Here is a 21,629-nt window from a genome sequence, read left to right on the forward strand (position 1 = left end):
GCAACTCTTTTCATGCAAGAATCACTTCATGAAAAGTAAGAGGCTTAAAAGACTGCATTTGCTTTTTCATTCCAAATGAACAGAGCTTTATTGAGTCTCAGAGGGAAAAATGTATATTCTGACAACTTAAGTTAGCTATTTTATTATCGAGAAGAACATGAATGAACTGTTTTTTGTTTTGTTTTGTTTTGTTTTTAGTTGTCAGGTAAGGAGCTTGTATGTGCACAATTCTATAGATTGACCAAAGAGGCCAGCCAAAGAGGATAGAAAACCACCCATTTCTGATAGTTCCAACAGGAGGCTGGCATTTGCACGTCTAATGTCTACACCAAAATGTTCACTCCAAAATACCAGTACTAAAACCATAAAAAAGAATGGCAGACCAGAGAAATCTCTAACAGAGATTCCATTTTAGACGCTCTCATGAAAATCTGTATTTAAATTGCAGAAATTAGTGACAGGTAGTCTTTTCTTGGGTTAGTTTGAACTCAAGTAGAACTATATTAATAAGTTAATCACATGTTACTATTACTCTTCATTTCATTTTAGCTACCCAGATCTCCCATATTAGAAGGATCCAGCAGAAATGCGCAAAGACAGACAGATTGGAAAATAGATTTGGGGCTGTGAGGTACACTAGGAATCTTTTCCAGACCACCAATCGCCTTTAGACCTCAGTCTGTAAATTATACTGAGACAGATTGAAGGATGAAGGAAAATAATATATGTAAAGTTAAAAAGCAGCTTGTGTCTAGGGCCCAATTCACTGTGAAGGGACCTGAAATCTTCAAAACTTACCAATCAAGAAGTCCCCATCTGAATTGTAAAAGCATCTGAAACATATAGAATAATTCCTGTGAGGTTTAGTTTTAAAACCATCCAGACAAATTAGTTCAGTGTGCAAATTATTGTCCAGCACCCACTATGTGCCAGGTTTAATTCTGGGTATAAAATGATGTGCACAATGATCCACCCTCTGCCCTCATGAAGTCTAGTAGGAAGTCCGATGGCACTCAAACAGTTGCAGAGCTATACCGTTGCGCAGTATAATGGCACTGTGAAAGTCAGGTCCCGGGCAATGAAAGAATAATGGACCTGATCTAGTCTGAGGAGCCAGCAAAAGCGTCTCTGAAAAAGGGACATTTGACCTGAGATCTGAAGAAATCATCTAGGCAAGTGTTTAAGGAGGGAGGAGAATATTCCAGGCAGAAGGAACAGTATGTGCAAATGCGCTGAGGCAGGAGGACACATGGCATTTTGGAAGAACTGAATAAAGGCTAGTGTGGCTCAGGAGAAGAGAGAGGAGGTGCCTGATACGAGGTTGGACCCAAAGGAACATCTCCTGTGCCTTGTCATAGGGCTATGATCTTGGCCCTGATTCATGACTCAGAGAAGCTCATTCGACCAGGAAGAATGGAATTGCCTTTGTATACAACCGTCTGGTTCTAAAATCGCTCTGATATTCTGTTTCCTAAAGAAAAGGCAGGAATGCCATTCACATATATTTTTCTGATTTAGAAAAAATCTAATATGTAAGCTCCTCTATTTAGGAATTTTAAGCTCACACAAAGTTATTAACTGAAACCAAAGTCTGTCAGCCTGACCTGTCACCAGAAGGTGGCCCTAATGGCTGCTCATGCAGGGTGACGTTGGACTCAAGAATAGCCCTGGGGAACCTTAGAAATTAAGAATATTCTAACCCAAACCTGGTTAAAGTCAAAATGCCTCTTGGACTACTCCTGCTCTCCAGTGTCCCAATGTCCCTTTTCTAACTGCATTGTGACGTGACATTCTTGTTCATGTCACAGCAGTCAGTCAGGATAGAAATGCTCATTTACTATTATTAATAAATGTATATCAACATTGCTCTGGGGAAAAGACAATAAGAAAAACAACCACGTGGCTTTTACCCTCTGGCCACAACTCCCGAGGAACAAGAGTTTTCTGCCCCAGCACTAAGCCACTTACCTGTTCACCATGGAGGTGTTGCACAGGAAAATGTGGATGGCGAGCCCGTTGTTAGACCTGATGTCTCCAGCTCCACACAAGGTGTGCAGACCCTGGGAGAGACCCGCAGGAGAGGGAAGGGTGAATGTGATAGGGCCCGAGGCTGGCCCTCCTCCTGGTCCCCGAGATCCCTGAACCTCATGAGGCAAGGTCTTGGTACTAGGACCTTGGAACCAGTGGGACATTTAGGATCCACGGTACCTCTGGGGAACCCGGAATGGACTGACTTATGTTTGGTAGGTGGTGGCTCACCTTTGGCCAGCCATGGTCCTAGATCTGGATTGTCTTAACGGCTGCATCAGTTGACCTTGCAGAGCATAACTTAATTACTGGACATTTTATCAGTTTCGTGGTTAAGATCAACCTGAAGAAGAGTTTTTATGGGAGGTAAAAGCAGGCACCCGGGAGACTTGGGGAGGAAGGTTGCAGCATTAGGGACCAGGTAATGCCCTTAAATACACCACAGAATGTGGGCAGCCCTCTGCTAATGATTAGGGTCAGCCCTAATCTCTCCAGAACAGGACAGAGGGAAGCACTCTGACCAACTATAGTCCTCTCTGCTGATAATCCATAGTCCAGGAAATCTTAACACATGGGCCTCCTCCAAACAGCCCTGAGCCCCAAACCTGCAGATGGAGAGCCCCCGAGGAGGGAACTCTGCTCCTCCAGATAGCCGTAATTCACACAGGGTGGGGGGATTTCTTCTTGTATTTTAACTCAATTTGCAAGTTTGGGATCTATTTAGACGTGTCTACACAAGGTTTGGAACACTTAGTATGGATAAGGAGTTCAACATAATCCAAAAATTTGGCCTGTGGCTGGGCACCTGGATTCTACCTAAGTAAGCCACCAACTGTGGTTGGTCTGCAGAATCTTCCACGAGCTTCTTTGAGTCCCATATCCTTGTGGCTCCTTTCCTCGTTCCCTACATAGTCCTTGCTCTGAGCATAGGTGTTCCAGTATTCTCAGCACCTATAACTACCAAGCAGAACTTTTAATGAGCATTGTACTAACTAGAGTTGCTACCTTGAGTTGATCCTCTTCTAGCCCAAGGGTCCATTTAGGGCAGTTCATGAACTTGGATGGGAAAAATTATATATTTGTTTCACTAATCTCTGATTGAAATTTATCACTTCCTTTAATTAATGTGAAAGTAAGCAACAAACTACAGCAGTATTAAAAGTGCCCTTCACCTTGACATTGATAGAAATCATGGATATTTTTATATCACGCTATAGTTGTTACAGATATCCCAAAATGTCATTTATCCACTTATGCTCATATTTCTAATAATCATAGTTATTAGACCTTTTCATAGATTTTGTGATTCAATGCAATAATAAGGAAGCATAATTATCATTATACACCAAACCAAATTTATTTTAATATTTTTATCATTGCATTGCAATAGAATCGGTTTCTTTGTCATTTTATGTAATTTATTGTATGTATTTAAAAACATAGGCTTCACCAGACTATCAAGCGAGTCTTTGTTCTAAAAACAAACCTGAGGAAGGTAAAAGCTCAGTTTCCATTGACTGTTTGGAGATGTTGTAAATAGCCCACCAGTGCCCTTTGGAGTCAGGGGCCATATGGTGCGCGTAAGTAAGACATCCCTCTGCCGTCCCAACGCAGAGACAGGTGGTGCTGTGTCGGCTGCCTGCCTCTAAGGCTGCTTCTGTTTGGCGGTCAGCCTGCAAATGGCTGGATCACTCACCACGAAAGAAAGGAGAGTATTGGGAAGGTGTGGGTCGTGTTGACTTACACTCACAAAGTCCGTTTTCTTCTGAGATGCTTTTGGAATCTCAAATGGTTTCCATCTCAGCTGGAAAAAAAAATACACATACAGGAAAATTATTTCACAAAGGGAAATCATAGACTTTCTAAATAAATAACATCAATTATACAGAAAAAAGAAAGCAGCTCCCTGTGAGGTTCTGACTACTTGTGATTTTGTTATATTAAATGTAATAATTATCCGTCATTTCCTTAAAGGAGCTCAGTTGGGTTCTGTGTGTGTATGTAGTGTGTGTGTGTGTGTGTGTGTGTGTGTGTCTGTGTCTGTGTGTGTGTATAACCTACGTGCATATATATTGTCTTTGTTCCTTAGCACTTTCAACTACAAAAAGAAAAAAAGAAAAAGATCATTGCTTCTTATTTCAGAAGCTGTTTGTTTCTTTTAACATTTTGCTCAGGCACAGCAGTGAGTTTTGACTGATGCTGCTTTTAATGCTATTTATAATCAGCTCCCTTTCCTGGCATGCCAGCCTCTCTGTGTGGGCTCCTGACACTGCAGGGGAAGGTTCTACTTCTACTTCTAGTCCTTGCAGTTTTGAATTATTTCTTGAAGAGAAAAACACCCAGCTGGGATTGGATTTGGTAAATGCAGTACCAGCTTCAATTTTTTTCACCAAACCCCACGTTTGTCCCCAGGCTGCCTGATGGTTCAGTTTAAATCACAACAATCTTTAATTTAATAATGAAATGATGTAAAGAAGTGGGGAGAAAAATAAGCAAGTCTGGGCCCTACTCTAAGTGTCAGCCTGGTACTCAGTAGTCAACTTGGCAGCAGCTCTGACCCAGCCAGGCTGGCAGCTGATAACCCAGTAGCCTCAGGATATCTCATGGAGTAGCCCTGAGGAATGGCTCCACTGCTGCCTGGTTAAGGCAGGCTCGGTAGGGTCTCCATTAGGTCGTGGGGCTCAGCTCATTCTGTATTTCAGAGGGGCAGCTAAGGGGCAATGCAAGAAGAACGTGGAAAAGGCAGCACTGGGATTGTCCTTCTCTGACATACACTCAGATAGCAGCCTTTATTTCTTAAAAGCAACACAGGATTATCACATTTTGGGACTACTTAAAAAGGATGTAAAATGTTGATTTGAAAAACACTATTGAAATTATGCTTCAGAAAGAAGGACTAATTAATTGAGTATGGTATTTCCTGGGGGAGAAAAGTGAACCTGAGAGCAAGGATCTAGAAAGGGTTTCTCAATCTTGGCAGTATTGACATTTTGCATTGGGAGACAAATTTCCCCTGGTTGAGAACCACCGACTTAAGAGGATATTCCCCTGACACCAGGAAGGGCCACAGCTAAGCACTGCTGGCTTTTGGAGGGGATGTTCTGGTCTCCTACTAACCTTCCCTGCTATTTCCCTCTATAGCAGCAGTGCAGAGTTTGTGTACCCAGGAAGATTTATGGGAAGATAATACCACCTAGATCTTGGTTCCAGAAGAGTCATCATTCTAGACCCAATGGAAGGGATTTAAATATCAGATCAATAGTTGGCTGGGCAACCTTGTAGATCTATCCATAGATTCTGAACTCTGTTTACCCCTGAGAATCACTTGGACAGTCTTTGAGACCCAAGACCAAATTAAATCAGAATCTGTGAAGGAGGGGCCGAGGCATCAGTATTTTATAAAAGCTCTTCTAATGTGCAGCTACAATTTAAGAATCAGCATACCCAACCCAGAAATTCTTGTATTTCTAAACTAAGCATCATGTTTAAAAGAGAGAGAGAGAGAGAGAGAGAGAGAGAGAGAGAGAGAGAGAGAGAGAGAGAGAGAGAGAGATGAGGCAATGGCCTTGAAGAACCTTCCCTAATGCAAAAAGGGATACCCTTCAAATAATGGAGATGCTATAGGGAAAGGAGTAGTTTGTCGGCTGGATCTGATGGCAGTGGATTGTACAGGGCTTATGTTTAGCATATGATGACAGATGATAAAGACCTCAAAGTGGTTCTGATAAACGCAGTACCCACAAGAAGAAGCCAGCTTTGAATCTTCAGACAAAAGATTCTGGTTAGGAGCTTTGGTGTAACATCTTGCTAAATGTGAGGAGGGAGATCTGGGGAGAGGATAAACAGGAAGAATCCATGGAGTGAAGAGTAAAAACATCTGCTGAATCCATATGTTCAGCTTAATTACATGCTCTGATCCAAGGCCAATCTAAGGGGGCTGTGCATTAGATTGAGCCAAGAGACCTGAGTTCTGCTATTGATGCTTCTCGTCTATTCTGTGACCGCCGACAAGTCATTTTCTTCCTCTGGATTGTGTTTGTTCTTACATATAACCATGGGGTGCTGGCTAGTAGTAAACATATCATTAGAAGTAGTTCCCATCTACCCAAGAATTTGGAAGTAACTTGTAGACGTAGTAGTAATTCCATTATGTTAAGCGTCATGTTCAGAAAAGTTTACTTAGTCAACCAACTGACCAACCAACAAACCATTAATCAGTCAACTAAATTGTGGTATCTTGGGCCAGATGTGGTGTGACATACCAATTACCAAATAGCAAGGATGTTTAAATAATAGAAGCCTAAGGATTTACAAACCTGCAACAAAAGAGAAAGAAAAAGAAAAAGAAAAAGAAAAAGAAAAAGGAGAGACACCCAAAGAGAGTCCGCGGTCTTTCAAAAACCTGAATTTCCTCATCAGGAGTATTATGATAATAATATCTTATTCACTGGATTGTTGGAAAGATTAAATGAGATAAGACACTGCTCTATAATAACCAAATATTTGTGCCCTTCTCCCAGTGAGGCCTCAATTTCTTTTTGGATTGTCCCTTTTTCATCAAGTTTACTTTCCCTTACCTTCAGCTAACCCAGCCAAGTGACAAATCCCAGAGTGAATTTTCTGTTGCTTGCCTTTTGCTGCATTTTAGCCTGTTGTGCTTCTGTGGAAAAAGGCTTTTGTGAGCAATCTACATCTCTATTTTGGAGAGTTTACTTGGAGCTGTAAGTACAGAATTAGATGCAAAAGTTGGGCATTTTTCTCACCAGAAAAGACTCCAGTATTGATTCAAGCATTTGCCCTTCCTGGAGGAGCCTGGCTGGAGACGAGCAGAGACTGGGCAGAGGTCTATAGACATCCTTGGCTGACTTAGAGACCTGTCTTGGGCTTTACCCAACTGAGGGTTTATCAGACCATCCTGCCCCATATTAAGGCCATGTTTCTGGGGCCCTAGGATGACAGCCCTTTCTTCCAGACATTCCCCCCACCCTGCCCATGATAGGAGCCTGAAGTCAGCATTGCAAAAACCAAATCATGATAAAGAATAGGATTGGTTGACTAAGAAGAACTTTTGAAAGTAACAAAGGGTGCTTGTTAACTGATTTAGTCCTACGACTTTTTAACAGTTTACTTTATTAAACTACATAGTATTGCTATATAGGACATAAACAGAATTTAATTATAAAAGATTTCAAAAATAATGAAATCAATTGTAGTACACAATGAAATGTCTTGACTATAGTGGATATTAACAAATCTGTGCTGAATGATTGAATGAATAAATAAATATAAGGCATTGAGAACATTGCTAATATCTCAAAGAACAAGACTGAAAAACAAATGTGAGATTTTTGGAAGTCAAAATGATATTCAGGCAATACCTAGTAAATTGACAAATTGTTTCTAAAAGTCCAAAGATTATTTCTAAAATGTAAGTCAGTTCTTTATACATGGGAAAAAACCTTAGTTCTTCCATATTCTTTCTGACTTTTTTGTCCAGTTGTTCTATCAACTGGAGAGAGGTGTTGAAGATTCTGACTATAATTGGGAGTCCATCTGATTCTCTTTTCAATTTTATCATTGCATCACATTATTTTGCAGCTGTATTCTGTAAATTCTGTTGGAAAATAAATTTTTAGTTACTAGAAATGAGAAGGTCAAAAATAATTTGAAAAGGGAGTCCAAAGTTAGAATTAAAAATTATTTAAGATTACCAAAGGAGAAAGACAGAGAATCAGTGGCAATACTTAATAATCAAGATTTGAAAGTCATGCTCAGGAATGAAAAGGAAACCAGGGAATTGACCTCAGTTATTTCCATAGTCAGAAGATCGGGAGCTTGGACTGGATGACCCAAGTATCCTTTTGAACTTGAACACTGAGATTCTTTGATTTACTGAGATTCCCTCCAAAATTGCCTTGGACTCAGCCAGATTAGGTGAGTTAGATTCTCTCAACAACATTGGCTGGCTAGAGGTAGACACATCATTGGAAGTTGTTACCATCTACCCAAGAATTTGGAAGTAACTTGTAGTAGAAATTCCATTATGTCAGCAATTATTAGTCCAATTATGGCTAGGAAAGGCCCAGGGTAATCCACTACAGTAAATTTCAGTCCAGACTTGGGAAGATGTATGTATATTGTGGGGTGCGGGGAGTGGAGGGTGACTAAAATAAAATAGTGGATCACTGAGTTCTTCAGCAAATCTAGCAATTTGATGAAAATGACTGGTGTGGAGAGAAATCATGCTTTGAGAGACCCATTGGAGTTCTTTTAGGTGATAGGCAAGTGCACAGGTAAGGAGGATTCTAGTCACTTTCAAAAGTCTTTCATGATACTACAAACAAAGGTGAGCCTTCATGGGTTTTGGATAACAGTTTTTCATGGAAAGAAACCTCGATTCCCACTTGACCTTGACTTGAGTATAAAGCTGAAGACATTACATCCATTACTCAGCACCTAGCATAGAGCATGAAACTTAGTAGCCACTCAGTAAATACTTGGGGGATGACATTTAATTCTCACAACAACCATCTGAAACTCCTATGATTATTCTCTCCATTTTAAACGTGAAAACATGGATGGTTTAGAGCAGTTACATTTTTATTTTTTTTAAACTAAGAACTGATGCCAACACTTTCTCAGCCTCTCTTAATAACGTGCACGCTAAGCTCTTTACTCCCAGGTTGTCCTGATCTGCTTCTCAAACCATTCATGATGTTCTTGGCTCCTGGACCCAGGCTTTGCCTCCTTTTCGTGATCTTGTCCTTGGTCTTCCCATCTGACCTCATTTACTGCTCCTCCAGTGCTAAGTTGCCCTGGCCCAGTCTGACTCCTGGGACCTCCCTGCTAAGTACTTCAGGGTTAGCATTCTTGTCCAATCTCCTGATATGAATTCATTCAAATGATTTATTGAACCTCTCTGTGTGCCAGGTTTTATGCTAGGTGCTAGAGGTGAACATGACAGTCTGTCCTCAGGGAACCTATAACCCTGGAAGTGTGGACACTTTCTGATAGGAAAAAATGAGGAAATGGTTAAGAAGAAATGACTCTGGAAGAGAAATATAAACAGCAATGTTCCCTCAGGAATAAGTCCTCGCACAGGATCCAGTTGACATTCTTATACGTGGAAAATAAGAGACAGACTCAATGAAATCATCTGGTTTGCAGACAGTTCCAACATCTTTCCAAGGCGTATAAAATGTTAGTTGATGGAGATGTACTATAAAAAGAGCCAGAAAGCTGTCAAAAGGGCTGAAAGGGGCAATGTGTGCTGCAAAGCTGGCAAACGCCAGTGAGTGCATTTAGGGAAAAGGAATCCAGTCTATTTACAGGCTGATGGGATCTGCAGTATCAGGGAATACATTCCACAAACACTTGTGATTCTACTATGTGGAAGAAGGCGTGTGCAGGACACTGCAGGTCGTATGAAGATGACGGAGACATAGCTCTCAAGGTGTGAGAGGGTTGGAGCCTGGGAAAAATCGGAGAAAGAGGACCTAGAACGTGTAGTGGGCCATATATTTGATATTCTTTAATGTTTTCAGGAAAAGCAAATGAAGGTTGAAATTATTTTCAATTACTTCTGGTCTCTGGCTGCATGGAACCCCAGATCTTATTTATTTACATATATGTACAAAGAAAAAGACTGGGAAGAAAGAAACCAAAACATTAGAAGTTGTTAACTCTGCATTAGAGGCATTATTAGGCACTGATTGACACTTCCATATAAATTTTGAATAAAAACATGTATTCATGGTAAGGGGTGCATTGTTGTTGTTTAAAGAAGGCATACATAGTTTCAATAGAATGGTTGGGGCAGGGTGAATTGCAAGGGGTTAAAAGCTTAAAGAGGTGGGAAACCCAAGACATTTTTGAAGGGAAAGAGCTTTTAGGATGGATGGTGAGACCTGAACAATTCGTCAAATTAGACAGCAAATACCCTGTAAAGGTGTATTGTTTTGAAACATTTTTGATAATTTGCATGTCCTGGAGGCAGAGGGAATTTTTGCTGTAGTCTTTAATTAGCTCTGAGGTGTTTATCACTTGGTCCAAATTATACTGGTTGAGAACTAAAAGGTAATTTCCTCAGCTGAGCCTTAACTAGGTCAAGAGTCTGACTTTCCAACAATCAAGAGGTTGGGGATTTAGTAATACAAAAGATAAACTTTAAAAAGGACTCTGATCTTTAAGAGCATTGCTGATTCAGGGATGCCAATTGAAACCTGTAAAATCACAGTTATATTGGATGCACATTTATTTGTTAAATTTTGAGATTCCAGAAGTTAGAGGAAGGTGAATGATGAACAAAATTAGGGATATTCCTTATGTGAGATATTAATGGATTGAACTTGTAATGTCCACAGGCTGAATTTAAATATACTCTAAAAGAGTTTGCATTAATTCTTAGACAATTGATTACATATATTTATAAATAAAAATGAAGTTTTGTAGGTATAGTCCCCAATCTTCCTGGGAGGGTATCAAAGAGATAACAGTGACGATAGCATATGCCATGATGTTCTCTGGGAGGAAACATTAGTAATTCCCAGATCTTCAAATTCCCAGAGATGTGGGGAGTTGGTGAAGCTGATTGAATTATTTGATTTGATCTGTGACAGGTGAAGACATACCTATCATACAGGCTTCAACTGTCAGATAGGTACCTAAATAGAATTTTCTCAGACTTTCTCAGTGGGAGTCTGCAATATATATTTGGAAGAGGTTATGAGTGGGGACAGGTGATGAATGCAGATTGCTGTGGTTATTAATTAAGCATAAAATTGGAAAGAGATATTAACTTGTCAAGAAGGTGTTAATGAAAAGACAAAAGCATAGATGGAGCAAGAACCACCAGAGTGTGTGTATCAGGACAAGGAAAGCAGGATGGCAGGTGACAGAGATCACATAGCAGGAATATGACAGACCACTGCGTTGATGGAGCCGGTGTTCATAGAGGCAGTACTGAGTTCTGGGGGCACATCGGTCCCAAAGTGTGTGAGCACAAGGTTGAAATGAGCTGGGGAAACATTCGGAGAAGAAATTTGTTTGGCGGCCACCATATAGAAAGTGTTTGAAGGAATTCAAACTGGGGAAAGGTAACAAGTTCAAGGAGAAATGCAAAGAAAGTTTAGAAGGGGAAACATGGAGGAGCAGGGAGGAAATAAATATGTATTGAAGGTCTACTGGAAAGGAAGCAGGAACTTTTCATGTAGCTATTTTGATGCCTCTGTATTAACTCACGTTCTTTTTTTTTTTTAATGCATCTGCCTCAAACGTTCTTCTCAAAATGTACGTTAACTATTTGTGAAATAATGAATTAACATGCCCAGATGGCATACTTGACTCCCACCTATGGTGGGAGACTTCCATTTCCTACTTTGATAATTTTGCATCATTTGAGTTTTTATAAGTATTTGTTACCTTCATAATAAGACAAAATCAAAAAATTCTATCAGAACAACTTTAGCTTCCATCAATAATCCACCTATACTCCAAAATAATCATTATAAAAGGGTATATTCATGTTAAATAAAATGTAACAATAGCAGTCATAGAAATAATAATACATAATAAAATGATATTACTGAGCATATTACATACCACATTCACAGTAGAGTCACATTTTTCTTAAAGATTAGGTTTCAAACCTAACCCCACAAGCTAAATAAAATGATATGAAATAAGTGAGGCTCCTCTGTTGCCCACACAACCATAATCAAATCTATAAAAATGTACTATGGTTCTAGCGTCTTAGATGACGGGAGTGGATGATGTGAGCAGGTAGGGCCACTGGGACTCCCCACTCCAACCCTAGTTATTAAATAACCACTAGTCATTTAATAGTCATCTTAAAGGTTCCAGGATTTGAATTCCCAGCCATCTGCCTATGGACTTTTCCTGTAATCCTTCTTTAGTCCAGCTCAATGTTTCTCAAATTTAGTGTACCTAAGAATTATCATACAAGGCAGCACACACAAAATCATGTACCCTACACTTGAAGGGTGATTTAAGGGATTTTTCAGAGATAATTTTGTTTATACTTAATTTTTCTTTTACTTGCTGATTTTACAACCACCCTTTGCCTAATATGCTATTTGGCTCTGCTTGAGAGAACTGTCAGAAACTTAAGTGGGAATTCTCTGTGCCACCTGAAGAAAAGAATTAGAAAACGTATTGTGATCCAAATACGCTCTCAACCTTCCAAAGTATATAATAAATGCTTAATTTATTTATCCCAACCAGGAATCCTACCAAAGTATAGGTATCCATCCTTTACATTTTCTAATGGAAGATGGAGTTACATTACTAAGCAGTCAGGTATATTTTTAAATTAAAATCAAACAAGTGTGGCCATTTTAACTCTAAGAGAGAAATTAGAATTTGAGATATGAGGGAGATGAGGGTAAGGGGGATCAAATATATGGTGATGGAAGGAGAACTGACTCTGGGTGGTGAACACACAATGGGATTTATAGGTGATGTAACACAGAATTGTACACTTGAAATCTATGTAATTTCACTAACAATTGTCACCCCAATAAATTTTTTAAAAAAAGAATTTGAGATGTAACCCACTGAAGAGTCAAGCAGATTCTCAGAGAATGAGCAGTGACTTTGGCGGGTGTGGTGTATGGCCCTTTATGAGACCAGCAGCGAAGTAAATGGTTAAATGAGTGAGGCAAATGATTAAATGAGGATGGAGTGCCAGATGCATTCCTCACCCCAGAGTGTGGAAGAGAAGGTGGTGAGATAGTGTTGGATTAGGAGCCCAGGTGAGACTTAAGAACAAAGTGAAGACAGGGTCCTCAGGTTGGCTATACAAATTGTGTACCACACAAGGGCCCTGACTGGCAGAAGAGGAAAGGGGCAGGAGCTGAAAGCCTGGCCTTATGTCTCGGCAGGGGACTGTGCCTGCAGGATTGGGGGTTGGAGCAGGGGCTGACTTTCTGATATGCTCAAAGGCACTATATAGGCTCATGGTGGACTGGGGAGGATGTCTGCTTCACGCATTAAACTTCACACAAATGGAAGTTTAGACAAAGTATCCAGATTTCAAAATGGCTGTGATGCGGATAATATTTTAAGTTGTTAACTCTCATTTTCCCCACTCTGAATGCCTCCCTTTTTGTCCCCGAGTAGCATTCAAGCAGATACTTAATTCACTGAGTTTCCATAATTAGGGAAGAGATGGAGTAGAGCAGGAATCCAAAAGTGACTATGATTATTCTGGCTTTGGTTCTACAGAAAAAAATCCAGTCATTGAGGGGAAGGGGATTTGGTATTTTGGTATTGGAGGCAGCAGATTTCCTTGGGCTTTGGAAAGGGGAGAGTGGGGAGGGAGGGAGAAAGAGAGAGAGAAGAGAGAGAGAGAGAGAGAGAGAGAGAGAGAGAGAGAGAGAGAGAGAGAGAGAGAGAGAGAGAAAGAAAGAAAGAAAGAAAGAAAGAAAGAAAGAAAGAAAGAAAGAAAGAAAGAAAGAAAGAAAGAAAGAAAGAAAGAAAGAAAGAAAGAAAGAGAGGGAACTTTGAATGGTGGTGGTGTTGGGGTATCTTGAACCTGTGACCTGGCAACTCCAAGAGCGAGGGAATGGCCCAGTGGTATATCCAAGACGAGAGGACCAGACGTGGCCTTGCAGCTGATTTCATGCCCAAACCTGGCATGTTAGTAGCAGAGCAATAGGCGTCTCAACACTACCCAGTGGGGGGGACCAACCAGCAAGGCCCAACCCCTTCTCCTACTTTGGCACCTTTTCAGACCAGCAATTCCCAGGCAGACCGGGACAAAGTTATTTTGTGCCAATTTGGCAGATGGGGACCTCAGAATAAAATTAATATAAAATGAGAAAACAGATTTATGTGGATATAAATTCTGTGATTTATATGTATTATCGCTGCCTTTAAGTGAAGATATCAAAATGGCTGCATCAGAGTTGTGGTTCTTGCCTCCTGTGTGCCAGGCACTGTGTGAAGCATGTTCACACCCGTTCTCTCACATAATCTTCACAACAGCACTGCGGGGCAGATGTCTGACCATCCCAGTTTACAGGTAAAACACTGTGACGCAAGGACACAGCAGGTAGTGGAAGGTAGAGATGCAAACCTGGGTCTGTTTTTCTTTCCTGTATTATATACTTGTTATCAGTGACGTGCACCTAAGCTGAGGGACAAAGGGAATAAGTACACTGGAGTTCTCAGAAGGTAAAATAAAAGAAAACAAAATAAAGCTCACTTCATTATAGCATTGGGTCTGTCTCATTAGTGAAAGCAGAATATATTAATAATACTAATGCCCAGAGGAAAATCCCACTGGTCACTCAACCAAAAGGAGGAAACTTAGGCGAGGAATGGAAATCCCTAGGTCTGCAGAGAATGTGATAACAATCTGTCACCACAATAGACTTACAGAATCCAGCTCATCCTTATATCAGAGGCCTCTTTTTAGATATGTAAGTGTTGAATGTGTTTTTTATATTCTGTGGTAAATTTAGATGAAAACGAACACATAAACAAACCTATGGGCACAAAGATATTTTCACCAGCCTATATAATTTCCATTCATCCAAGTCACCTTGGCACTCCTGCCAAGTCTGAACCACTTCTGTGCCTATCTATTAGAAGCCATTAGGCTAGAAAAACACAAGCTTACATGCATATACGTGTGCATGCAGATAACTGATCGAATCCAAAATTCCTACCCAAGTTTGAGCCAAAGAACAGATACGTTTAGCATTTATTTTTTAAAACTGTTTAATTTCTCCAACACTCAAGCTTGACTTAAACATTTCTATTCAAGGCCTCGGATATATGGTATGCTCCAATTCACAGGACCCAGTTACCTGGTTAGGGTCAGGATCAACTTCATCCCAGTTGTGAGTAACATGGCCTTGGTCAATGGATTCAAAGGGCTTGTGAGAGACTGAAGGTAGAATCCTATACAGCCAACTGGGGGGAAAGAAGGACACATAAGTTTATGGTGATGTGTTATGAGTGATAGATATACAGACTGGCTCAGGAAGTACCATCAGGAAGATACTCAAGTCAACAACGATCTGTGGGCTTTAATGTGAGAAGCGATGACACAGCATCACTTAATAACCGCTGCTGCCCATAACCCTGGCCTCTTCTCCCCTTTCCACTCCACCTATTATTCTTCACATTAAGGCTCTGGCTCTTGGTTATTCCCATATTGACAAAAATGAAGAATTGTCTTTCCCAACGACAATGATAAAGGAAGGGGAAGTACCTTGAGGGACATCTGTGCAGGAAAATCCATTAAAGAACATTAGCTTATATATGTCATCGGACATGAATCCTGGCTCTGGAAGCTGAGGACAATGAATCCTACATAGGTTGAGAGGCTATGGGTGGTTTCTTTGTTATTTTTGAAATATAAATCAATTTCTTCTTTAAAATTATAAAAGTAATACTTGCCAGTGGTAAAAAATAATTCAAGTAATTAAAAAAACCCTGAAAGGTAAAAAGCTTTCTCCTCTAGTTTCTTCAGGGCTAATCCTCAGAGGCTAACAGAGCTTAAAAACTTTCTTGTATATTCTCTCGGTTATGTTCAACACATATGTGAGCAAAATTGCCAAATCATTGTACCACTTTTTATTTTCACAACAAAAATGTGTGAGTGCCTAATTGCCCACATCTGCACAAATATGGGGTATTATTAATAAATTTGACCTTACAAGTAAAAAATAGTCTTTCATTTTACTTTTGCATTTCTTTATTGTGAGTAAGTTTAAGAATATGTATGTTTATTAGACTTTTATAATTTTTCTACAAATTTCTTGCACAAGTCCTTCACCATTCTTCTATTGGGTTATTTGTCTTTTTGATATTAATTTGTAAGAGGTTTAGAAAATTAACATTTCTGTGCTCTAAAATTATAAGACTATCTGTCCATATTTTCTTATAGTACACTTATGGCCCCCTTCTTTCCTTCCTTCCTTCCTTTCAAAGTTTACTATCTGTAGAGGTCAAGGTCTGAGCCAAAGATCTTCCTGTCAGGACTCAGATCTCGGGCTTCAGAAAGAGAAGAAGACTCTGATGAAGGAAACATGAAGGACACCAGGAGGCCAGAGAAGTTGAGAGGGACACTGATACTCATTAAGAAGGCCCCAAGTCCTTTCAGAGGCCATTACCCCGACAGACTACAGAGGAAAGAGGAACACTACTTCTGACAATGGGAGATCAGACCTGTTACAACAGGCTCTGGCCCTTGAAGCCCTAGAATAGTCTGCTTCGGGAGTGGAGTTGGCCTGACCACACACGAACCACTTGGGAGTTGAAAAGGCTAGATTTGTTCAGTTTCCATTTGATTTCTCCAGCTCTAGATGATATGACCTCAGACTTTGGACTTCAGGCCATGAAAAACTAAGCCTCTCTAGTTTCTAGTAGTATATGTTTTTGACAGTGTGCGTGTGCGTGCGTCTGTGTGTGTGTGTGTGTGTGTGTGTGTGTGTGTGTGTGTGTACCTTAGAACCACCTGTGTGATCCCAGGCAAGTTACAAAACTTTCTTGATCCTGTGTTCCTTATCCTTATCTCCTAGGACTGTTGTGAGGATTCAGAGTTTATATACTTAGAATGCCTGGCACACGGTGGGTGCTCACTTATTAAATGTGTATTGAATTGTCTGTCCACCCCTAATCATCTGGGTTTTTATGATTCCACATTCTCTGTCCTTCCCAGGACCTAAGGGATCAGTTAACTAATATGATTAAAATTAATCCTAGATAGATATACCATGTTTCCCCAAAAATAAGACCTAGCCAGACCATCATCTCTAATGCATCTTTTGGAGCAAAAATTAATATAAGACCTGTATTATATTATAACACTATTACATTATAATACTATTATAAATAGTATTATATTATATTATATTACATTACATTACATTATATTAACCTTACTAAATATTAAAATAAAATTGGGTCTTATATTAATTTTTGCTTCAAAATATGCTTTAGAGCTGACATCTGTCTAGGTCTTATTTTTGGGAAAACACGGTAATCTCTGATAGTTTTGTGGGGGCCCTTCACTCTGTAGTTTAAATGAGTAGTGATTAACTTTAAGAAGTTCAGCTTGCTCATCTATGAATGGAGCTAGTTCCATCTTCCCACTGGGGATTTTGGTCATTTTCATAATATTCTTGTTGATACCTTTGAAGAGTTCTAAACAGATGGGTGAGCCATGCCTAGTGTCCCTTATTTTTTAGCTGAGTTTATAAAACTCCCCAGGCAGCACTACATTGCCCTGGACAGAGATTTAATTCTGATTCAGGGAATGGTGCCAGCTTCTTAATGAAATGTCAACAGCTCCTTTTCAGCCTCCTGGATCAGAGCTCAGCTCCTGCTGGCAGAAGATATTGCTGCATAATGGGGCAGGCAGCAGAATCCGGAGTCCAGGTGTCCTGTTAGTAACTGGGACATAAAGTGAAGAACATAGTCATGGAGGCCAGGTTGTCATAAATTAGATTGGACAGGAATTGTCTTTTTGCCTTACCTTGACTGTTTGGGCTTGGAGAGAGAGAGAAAGAGGGAGAGAGAGAGGGGAGGGAGGGGGAGAGGGAGGGGGAGGGGGAGGGAGAGGGAGAGGGAGAGAGAGAGAGGAGAGATTAAATAGCAGTAGAATTAACTCTTGATTTTTGATGAGTATGGGAAACTATCTCTTCCTCCCTCCATGCCTGTATCTATTGAGAGATGATATTGACCATGATATTGACGTGGTAGTATAACACCTGTCATATCTCACACTCAGTTCTCTGAGAGCCTCCTAGGGATACTCTGTATTGGAGGGGAGAAACTTTGCTATGGTGACAATAATGATGATTCTCATAATTAATGTCAATTGAGCACTCACCATGTGCCAGGCAATGTGCTAAGCACTTTACATACATTCCTTTCTTCAGTCCTCATCACAACTATGAAATAGGTATTATTTCTGACAAATGAGAAACCAGAGACTCTGAGAGGGTAGATGACTTGCCCAAGTTCACATAGCTGGAAAGAGAAGGAGCCAGGACTGAAGCTCAGTGGGCTTGACTATAGAGTAGTCATGATTAACCACTCAGGGGACAGATCTGTCATTTGTGTGTTCCGTCATGCTTCTGTACTAGTATCTCATTTGCTTCTTAGGAGGGCTTCATGGAGATAAACCCAGTCCCTTCCACTAAGCAGTACATGACCACCTGCTGACTTCCCCAAATCTCCAAAATCAGTAGCAGCCCTCTTCACAGATGCCCTAGCCTGAAATTCCTATAATTAGACACTACTTGTTCAAATCACAACACTTACTATCTCCCCAAATCACAACACATACTGCATTCCACCTGCCTCGTAGGAGTTAATCAAGAGAGTGAGTTCATTGACGTTGGCTTGTAGGATTAGAGCAAACATGGAATACGACACATTGTGCTAATGAATGTACTGGTTTCCAGCAACGGCAGATTCCAAAGAATAAAAACCTTATTAATGCAAACCACAAGGGGCTGTAACACATGACCTTTCAACTACCCAAGCTTTGATTATCCAACCTTTTCATGCAAAGAACAGTCAACTAAGGAAAATATTGTGCTGAATCTTCTATACTTTTGAGTTAATTATTTGAAAAACCCAAACAAACAAGTATACCAGAATCCAAAACTCAATTGGACAATCTTTAGGTGGAGGCCAGACTATTGGGAACATTTTCTTCTGAGTACAAGTGAGAATTTGTAAATGGAATTGGACATGTGTTTCCAGACTCTGTGCAGCTGTTCTCTCAGTTTCATCCACCAGTCACTTGATTCTAGCTGGAGACAAGGCCCATCCGCCCCCAACTATGACCCAGAGCACAGCAGTTCAGAAGCAGGATCATAGACAGCCCTGGAAGGCTATGGGCCAGGTGTAGGTGGCTGCACCAAGTACTAGTTATAGGTCCTGTATTCTGCAGGTCGGAATTAATCTAATCCTTGTACCTTCTTTTATTGGTGCTCCGTGGACAAGTGAAAGCTGATCCTGAGAGCTGCTCAGCATACAGATTGTAGGGACAAACTTGAGGATTGTTCTAAAACAAAAGAAGCAATAAATAACATCACTCCAATGTGAAAAGCATCCCACCTTCCCACCAAACACCCCCTTGGGGGATTCTGTCCTGGATGGGGTTGCTCGGGGCTACTGCACATGATCATCCCCACTGCATACATACTCCTTGTAATAACTTTTTACGTGACTCTGCCTCATGATTAGAAAAGTATTACATGCTTATTATAGAAAACTTATAAAATATAACCCATTATCTCACCATCCAGAAATAACCCACTGTTGACATATTGATATGTTTCATTCCATTCTTATCCTCCAAAATGAGGATTTTATGATACGTATAGTCCTGTAATAATCAGGACTTTTTAAAAAGAAGAAACACTATATCATGAGCATTTTTTTTCATGCATGAAATATTCTTCAAAATTTTGGAAAGAAATTTTGTTTGCTATATTTTTATTATTATAACCAACACACTAGTGTGAACGTCATTGTGCATACGTTTTTTTTTGGAGCTGATTATTTTGCCATCATTGTCCTATCTTAGCCATTCAGAGGATCTACAAAGAAGTCCCCTTGGCCGTGTACCTAGGGCACCCTCCTGAAAGTCCTACATTTAGTCTTACTATTTTAGGTTGGTTGCTTTGCTGTAGGTAACCAATAAACAACTTTAATCTTCGTATTGTCATTGTTCTTATTCTTGATTGTCTTAATGATTTGTCAAACTCCTAGGCACTTCACAGGCTAAATTACAAGAGCGGTGGTGGGTACAGGCGCTTGGCCCGAGGGCTGATCATTCATTCCTACAATTCGGAGCTCTCTAAGCTACAGTAATATTCTATTTACTCATACCTGTCCTTCTGGCAGAGCATTGGGGCAGCGAGGGTCCTCTGAGGCACACTCGTTCCCGAATCCGGAAATGTACTGCACGTGACAAAGACACAAAGGCCACCATTAATGAGATTTAAAGAGATTTCATAACACTGACAGTCTACGAAAGTAAAAATCTTTGTATGGACATGTGCTACTGTATGACATTCCATACATAATGTCTTTGCTATGTCTTGGCATGTGAACCATTTAGGAAAGATAATATGTTCTGTGTGAATTTTAAAGGCCATCAATTAGTTGGGAGAAGAGTGCTGGATATTGCGTAGACTCTCCACCTTTCGCTGCACTTAGTCGATTTATAGGCTTGTCCTTAATTATCTCACTCCAAGAACAGGTTCTTTAATTCTGGTTCCTTCAGCGAGTTTCTGAGAGGGGAGATGTCTCAGGCATCACCTCAACTCCAGATTAGTAGGATTTTGCTGGGCCTAGATCGAAACCTCCCTGAGTTTGGGGCTCCATTCCCCATCCATACCCTAAAACAAATAACTGTAAAGAGGCATGTGGATTCAGTCTTAGACCAAAACCCTTGAGAGAAAGTTCTCCAAATTAGCCTAACTTTAGGCAGAAGCCTACATTATCTGGCTCATTTATGGATTATACATATAAAAAGGAAGTTTGAAGGTATGGATGGCTTTCAGGAGAAGTGCCAGACCAGAATCTGTCCACAGTGGCAAAACGGTGTCTATTTTGATTGCCATCTGTTTACTTTACACCCAGAGAAAATAAAGTCGGGGGGGTTTCTCAAGAAAGGAAAGTATGTGGAACCGGTGAAACTTATTGTTACAACACTAACACACCTCTGAATTTTTGTTCACTGTCAGACTTCTCTGCCAGTTTGTAAGCTCCATGAAGTCTGAAACTATGGCAGTCTTGTATACATCTATGTGCCCTGTGCCTGGTTTATAGAAGGTGCTCAATAGATATCCATTGTCTGATTTCGTTTTCACTTCGATTTTATCCTAATGTGAGTCTATTTTTGGTGCTGTCGGATTAGAACCTGCAACCCTTTTTTTTTAACTTAATCATCAAAACAAATGGTCATTTCCCTCCATCGCTGATCCTAATAAAAGTACTTAATTTTAGCCCAGGATAATGAAAGTGCAGCTTCACTCCTACCATCTGAGCACATGTCTTTAAGAGATACAAGAAGACTGTCAGTGGGTGGAGGGTAAGCCCTCCAGAGTTCTCAGCCGCATGGAGAAGAATGAGCTGGGTGCAACACGCCTGCATGTGTGAGTGATGGTCAAACCAACAGCTGTCTATATTTGGAAGGAATATCAAATGTGAAATGTTATGACCGAGCAAGCAATGGAAGGGAAATGATTCTTTTTGCCTCCAGACACAATTTTCTTGGTATATTTGAAAATCTATCAGCATTAAAAACATCGAGTTCTATTATATACAGATTGGTTAACAGCAGTGGCATGCAGTTTGGAATGATTTCTTTGGGGAAATGGCAGAGACCATCCAGCATTCTGACTCTCCACTGAACAAAATTTTCTTCTCTCTAAATGAAGTTCTTACTCACCATCGACAATATTGAATTTGAGATGCTGAGAAATGGTAATGACCCCAATTATCTTCAATTCTGTGAAATAGAATTTTAGACCAATCTGTGACTGAAGCCACTGAGGGTTATAGTGCCTTCACTTTGTTCAACTGCTGGGTTGTTTCTCTCTGCA

At 40.3% G+C, this 21,629-nt stretch overlaps 1 protein-coding gene across 2 annotated transcripts in view; it reads right to left on the reverse strand.

The window, feature by feature from the left end:
* HGD (homogentisate 1,2-dioxygenase) overlaps window positions 1-21,629 on the reverse strand; it is a 40,517-nt gene that overhangs the window by 14,268 nt on the left and 4,620 nt on the right. Inside the window, exons 2-7 of one of the 2 annotated variants that reach the window (XM_081072192.1) lie at window positions 19,909-19,980; window positions 18,990-19,078; window positions 14,862-14,967; window positions 3,773-3,832; window positions 1,969-2,060; window positions 799-833 (exon numbers count right to left, since the gene is read on the reverse strand). In XM_081072192.1, the coding sequence (XP_080928318.1) occupies window positions 799-833; window positions 1,969-2,060; window positions 3,773-3,832; window positions 14,862-14,967; window positions 18,990-19,078; window positions 19,909-19,980 (454 nt within the window). The remainder of the gene's footprint in view (window positions 1-798; window positions 834-1,968; window positions 2,061-3,772; window positions 3,833-14,861; window positions 14,968-18,989; window positions 19,079-19,908; window positions 19,981-21,629) is intronic. The other variant, XM_081072193.1, reaches the window with a different exon arrangement.

The sequence above is a fragment of the Rhinolophus hipposideros genome (genome assembly GCF_964194185.1).
Source record: "Rhinolophus hipposideros genome assembly, chromosome: 2".
Lineage (NCBI taxonomy): Eukaryota > Metazoa > Chordata > Mammalia > Chiroptera > Rhinolophidae > Rhinolophus > Rhinolophus hipposideros.